Below are 6666 nucleotides of genomic sequence, written 5' to 3'. Positions count from 1 at the left end.
CCGTCACCAAACAAAGCTTGACCCACGAGGGAATCAAGGTGGGTGTCGTTAGGGCCACGAAAGGTGACCGCTGTAATCTCAGAGCAAACCACAAGAACGCGAGAACCCTTGTTGTTCTCCGCGATGTCCTTGGCGAGACGTAGAACCGTGCCTCCRGCGAAACACCCTTGTTGGTACATCATGAAACGTTTTACAGAGGGGCGGAGGCCGAGGAGCTTGGTGATCTGGTAGTCGGCACCAGGCATGTCGACACCGGAGGTGGTGCAGACGATGAGATGAGTGATCTTGGATTTGGCGTTGCCCCATTCTTTGATGGCTTTTGTGGCGGCTTCTTTGCCAAGCTTGGGGACTTCAACGACCACCACATCCTGGCGAGCGTCAAGGGATGGAGCCATGTATTCGCACATGTTGGGGTTCTCTTTCAGAAACTCCTCCGTGATGTGCATGTATCGCTTTCTGATCATAGACTTGTCACCTGCAAATTTCATGCATGTAAGTATAAACAAAACCCTACCATTGGGTTGATTTATTTTCAGTTATAATAATGATGATGATGATAGTTAAACTAACTTTGATACAATTTAATCGAAAGTAACACCTCAAATTAAAATGATAAATATGTTTGTATGTAACGAGGTACGTATAGTAGGCAAGAGTGAGTGAAAACATACACATGCGCTTGAATTTCTCTTTGAGATCAACCATGTGTTCGCTGTTGGTGATCCGAAAATAGTAATCCGGATAATCTGCTTGATAGATACAGTTGGAAGGAGTTGCAGTGCCGATGGCAAGAATGGTGGCTGGACCTTGTGCCCGTTGTGCTTTTCTGATCTCCGCAATGTCAATGGAGGAAGCCATTGGTGGTTAATTAACAGTAAAGTGGTAGGGTAATTAAGAAAGCAGAAGTGAAATGAAGTGAAGAAGAGTGTGGATTATATATAGAGGGAGAGAGTGGTAGGCTTTGATTTGTAAACATATAAATGTCCATCCATTTGAGAGGGTATGTGTTGGCGATGGTAATGTATGCCACGTTGTATATATGTATTTGGTAACGTTCATTAATTAACCAAGTGAGTTTTGATTTTCTGTTTGAAGGCCAAAGTTGGACACATAGGGAGGAGTTAGGACTAGAAGTGACGATTTGACTTTGACCTGGTCAATATTGTAAGATATGATTACATTAAACAGGCTGTGCTAAATATATGATTAGGAACAGGGTCTTATAAGTTTAATTTGGATGCAATTACATGTGTTTGGGCATCTATCCTTTTAAAAATGTTTTAGGTTTAATTTTTTTTTAACTGATTTAGCAATTATCGGTTCTGATTATTGAAGAATGTATGGAAAATGATTTCATTTAAGTGATTGTTTTTATAAGACATTTTTGTTGTTTTAGTTTGTAAAACCTTTAATATAATACGTGTACATGATATAAACTTTTATGTTTGGTTTTAATATATTACTTGCCAACTGGATCTATAGTTTTGGTGCAGATGTCGTAGCCAGGACGTCAAAGAAATTGGAACGATCTCCCAAATTGAATCTACGTTTTCATCTTTCTTGCATCCATTCATCTGCTATTAAAGTTTAAATAATCGATTTTTAAGTGATCAACGTTTGATCGATTCTTAGAATTTTTTTTAAATCAATTTGCATCTGTTCGATTCTTCTTGTTTTAAACCATCAATTGTTTTTTTTATTAACCTGGATATCCAACCCGCTATTCGAGCTGATTAATCTCAGGGCGATCACTTACTTTGCAGATAGTCCGGAGTCACCGCATTTGAACCTCAATGGTCACAAAAGGATTTTTATTTTTTCTTGTATTTAAACCTAGGACCTTCTGATACTGTTAACGTTAAGAACCATACAATTTAATACCTTGAAAAAATTCTAATTCCAATCCATGAAAATCCTTTTGCTTTTTCATGTCAACTATTAAACCTACATCACCACAAAAATGTATTTAATTTTCTAATGGCATGGCCTTTTAATTCACATTATAGGAAAATTGTATCGAAATAAAACAAATTTAATATATTTTTATTTTTGAAAACCAACTTTTGAAATCATCATTTTAAGATATAAAACAAACTTTTTTATATATTTAAGAATGTCATTGACCGGTTTAATAGGTAACCAGTTACATTAGTTTGATGTAGCATATTTATTAATTAAAAAAATATATTATGTGCATTTTAGAAAAGCTACATCAACAAATCATTCCGAGTTTATACGGTAGAGATGGGGGGTTAGGACGAGATGACGTTATCCCATCCAAATATAAGGGAGGCATTTGGGGGAATATAGTTTCTTTGGGACAGATTTTAGAGTCTAGTGATGTTCAATTTCTGTCGTCTTTCAATACAAAGCTTGGGGATGGGTCGTCGATTCATTTTTGGCATGACAATTGGGTAGAATGTGGTCACCTATGTGACGCTTTCCGTGTCTTTTAGACTTCATAAAGATCCAAACATATCGGGGGTTGTTAGGTAGACAATAATTGGATTTGGGTGTGGGACTGGACCCGTAATCCGAGGGGTCGAGTTGAGGATAAATTTTCTGATTTGATTAATTTAATTCAAAATTTCCATCTTGTTAGTGAACACAGGGATGAATGGTGGTGGAAGATGGATGCCAATGGAGAGTTCTCGATAAAAAAATTGAGGACTGCTATCGAGTTCAAGTATCTTCCTACTGACGAGTAATCCGCCTTCTCAACCTGTTGAAACTATTTGGCACCTCAGAAGGTAAACTTTTTTGTGTGGCGGGTTCTCAAAGACGATCAGCCAGTTAAGAGAAATATGGACAGACGAGGGACTGATCTGGAGTGCGTATTATGTCCGTTTTGTGAAGAACAAGAGACCATATATCACTGTCTTACAAAGTGTAGAATAGCCTAAAAAGTATGGTCCTCCCTTGTTCAATGGTGGAAGACTGAAGGCAGTATCGGGATCGAATTCATTAAAAGAAGTTTTAAATTTGGTGGATATATTTTGCAAGCTACTCTTTGGTCTGCAGCATACTTTATATGGGAATATCATAATCAAGTATCTAAGAAGAGATCCACCTTCTTATATTATATTTCTACATCTAGGATCCGACTTGTATCATGGATACTAATAGGAACTTAGACCCCGAAAAATGGACAAATTTCTTTTCTTAGGAACACATAAAGGATTTGTCACTACAAAAAGAATAATGATAACCCCACCATTAACTACTTCATTTATGAAATTCATAGTGGCCCGGCAGTTAACTCTTTTTGTATATCATTTGAATCTACCATATCTAACTGAATAAGATTTATCGTAGAGGTTATTCGGGGTAAATATTCACCTTCAGATCTTCTATTTTCAAGTAATCAAACAAGAGTTTACAACTAGATTTCCAGAATAATTTAAAAAGGTTTCCTTTCACGGCCCTGTGACAAATGGAGCCATTTTTGGCATCATCTGTTGTGACAAGAGTTTCGAGCCTACTGATGTTTTGTTTCTTGGTTTCGGTTTTTCGTAGTTGTTGCCTTGTTGTAGTTCTTTCTTGTTAGGTTGCTAGATTTTGCCTTTCTCTAGCTTGTTTTTTTTGTTGGTTCTATGGCTTGTAAAAGCTCTTTTGTTTTCTCTTCGTGTTTTAATAAATAGGTTTTCCTTTCAAAAAAAATATTACTATTAGAACGAGAAGTCACAAGAGAGATGATGAGCCAAAGCTTCATATAAGATTAAATCGAAAAATATTTAATATTGGACTCATTTTAAACGTATTAACAATATGATTATAATGATGTAATTTGTAAAAAAGAAACGTGTTTTTTCCATCTATTTTAGTTAATTTACAATTATGTGTGTTAATATAATAAAGATGTAAAATGAAAAATGAAAAGCTAGGAATATAAAGTCAATTAAATAACTAATTATATAATAGTGTAAAATGTATTATTTTTTACTAAATTGAAATTTTTAGGCAAACAGAAAAATTGGAATTTTTGTTTAAAGCTTTTTCTTGTAAAAATGTTTTTTTTTTTTTTGCATAAAAATACACTTATAATTTTTTTAATCGTTGCAAACTTCAATAACATATACCCAATGTTATTGCTGCTGGCTTAATGCTCAATAACATTGAGTATATATATGTTTCATCATCAATATCTAAAAATGTCATGACGATTTTCATGATTGGAACGTGTTATTCGAATTAAAATTGTGTAATATTGATTAAAATCTTTATAGTTGTGCAACTTTTTTACCTCTTTATTAGGTACCCATGTTGTTTCTTCGCGTAGCAGTAAAACATCTAATAAAACTAAAACGATCCAATCTGATGACCATCTAATTCTCCTTCGATTATCATCCAACTACCATAGAATTAATAACAATATATAATTATTAACATTTTATAATATTATTTTTTAATTGATATTTATATGCATTATCTATTAATAACTTAATCGAACCCTCACAGCCCAAGCATAACGACGCAATTATTAGGGGCGCGCTCCTTCCATTCGGCACCGACGGATCACTAAGGCCGACTATTTTCATCCAGTAAATAATATTTAAGTATTTAGAAAATATGAAAATATATGAATAAATTGTTGAAAACTGGTTCAAAATATCGGATGAATTTAATCTGATCTAATGGATAAATAATAATAATAATATCCAATGGATGGAAGCGATCTGATCCAATCATCCATTGGATTGCACTGGATCGGAAGTTTGATGTTAGTTAGATTTGATGGAATGACAAAATCAAACATCCAACGAATGATTGGATCAAATCGGATTTGCCTAAATCCATTGTATTTCAACCGATAAACACCTTATCTCACACAAATAAACTCTTTTTTAGTGAGGCTGAAGAAAATTTCACTAACTATTCATTTCATAGAAAATCCCCTTCCCCTTCTTCTTTCCCATTCTAGTTGTCTACCTACGCAATACAGCAAGATGTAAAAAGCTCATTAAGATTATTCAATTTTGAAATATCAAATTCCTTAAAGATGTACAAAACCTACTACATTTGTATCTAATTTAGATTCAAATATACATCCATCCAAAATGTTGATGTAAGTTGGTTCTATAATTATTCATAAACCCTTGATCACAACCCGAATGACTGAAGCGGTGGAGCAAGATACAAGCATTTGCCAAGGATTGGAGCGGTGGAGCAAGATACAAGCATTTGACAAGGATTGGAGCGGTGGAGCAAGATACACGACCCGAATCACAACCCATCTCGAATATATTGAATAAAATAAACCCTTAAAAGCAAATGGGTTTGTTAATGTATACAAATATTGTAAATGTAGATCCGGAGCTCCGAAATGTCAACCTTTAAAATAAGCAGTTTGCTCAAACCCTAGTAATAAAATGGAAAGTCAAATGAAGATCTTTATAAAAGTATAAAAAAAACGTGTGGAAGTTGTAAGGGTGTCGATGCGACCAGAGGAGAGACGTTGAGGAACGGCGGAGGCGAGGAATAATGTAGTTGGGAAGATGGAGGTGATTGGGAAAAATCAATCATGAATTATGAAAATCTGAGGTTTACATTTGAAATTTGAAAATGATAAGAGAGTTTTTGATGGTAAGATGAAAATCAAAAACTCTTAGGAACATAAAAGGTCAAAATTTGAAAGGGGTAGATGGTTTAAATTTTCAATCTTTATTGGGAACCAAAACTAAATATGAGAAAGATAAAACTTAAAAGCATGAGTTGTAAAAGCTGAAACATTGTTAAGTCGTACCATCTACATAAATGACTTGTAATTAAGATTTTATGTATAAAGAAGCAGTACCTTATGTATTTAAGGTTGTTTTTAAGATTTGATGTATAAAGAAGTAGTACCTTATGCATTTAAGGTTGTTTTTAATTTTTTTATCAAATATACTTTATAAGGTAGTATAGATATATATACCCTTATTTTAAATTTTGTAACATCATATAAATTAAAATTCGTGCAAAACGTTCCAAAAGACCCAATTTAGTAAAATGGAATAAAATTTAGTTTTTGTGACAAAATACTCATTTTTCTATTTTGGGAAGGTCAAACAATCACAAAATTTTAAATACTAGCCAAATCAAAATTATTTTATATATCTTGCTAAATCCGACGTCACACAAACTTTATATCTTAAATGACATATATACCCTCAAATGCTTTAAACTAGATAAGTGCCGACTTCATATGAACCACCATTCTTACATTAATGGTGTCCAAATTGGTAGGGGTGAACGCGGGTTGGGTTGGGCGGTTTATAACAATTTTACAACCCAACTTAATTATGGCGGTTTGGAAAATCTCAACCCAATCCAACTCATTCAAAAGTATAATCCAGCCCAACCCAACCCTTGCGGGTTGAGGCGGGGTGGGTTGGGTTGGCGGGTTAGTAGTTACATAATTTCACGAATGAAATAATTCATAAAACTTATGTTTATAAACCATACTATAAAGCGTCCTATCTAAAAACGTAACAATAGGTTTATAGACGTTTTTGGACGTTTCAACAAGTGTTTTAGAATGATCTTTAAATAAAACGTCGTATTAGTTATTTTATGGAAACATTTTGAGAAGTGTCCCGTAAACTCATCTATTTATAGGACACCTATGCTCATATGACACTTTTTCAAGTCGTGTTGTATAAAATAACTAATACGACACTTTATTTT

The 6666-nt window shown here is 33.9% G+C and overlaps 1 protein-coding gene across 1 annotated transcript in view; it reads right to left on the bottom strand.

The window, feature by feature from the left end:
- Positions 1 to 858, bottom strand: part of LOC112517352 (chalcone synthase-like) — a 6573-nt gene extending 5715 nt beyond the window's left edge. Inside the window, exons 1-2 of the mRNA XM_025124791.1 lie at positions 672 to 858; positions 27 to 475 (exon numbers count right to left, since the gene is read on the bottom strand). Of these exons, the coding sequence (XP_024980559.1) occupies positions 27 to 475; positions 672 to 858 (636 nt within the window). The remainder of the gene's footprint in view (positions 1 to 26; positions 476 to 671) is intronic.
- Positions 859 to 6666: the final 5808 nt, after the last annotated feature.

Source organism: Cynara cardunculus (genome assembly GCF_001531365.2).
Source record: "Cynara cardunculus var. scolymus isolate 2C chromosome LG 1, CcrdV1, whole genome shotgun sequence".
Lineage (NCBI taxonomy): Eukaryota > Viridiplantae > Streptophyta > Magnoliopsida > Asterales > Asteraceae > Cynara > Cynara cardunculus.
The sequence above is the reverse complement of the archived record's forward strand: the minus strand, read 5'-3'. Positions and strand labels throughout refer to the sequence as shown.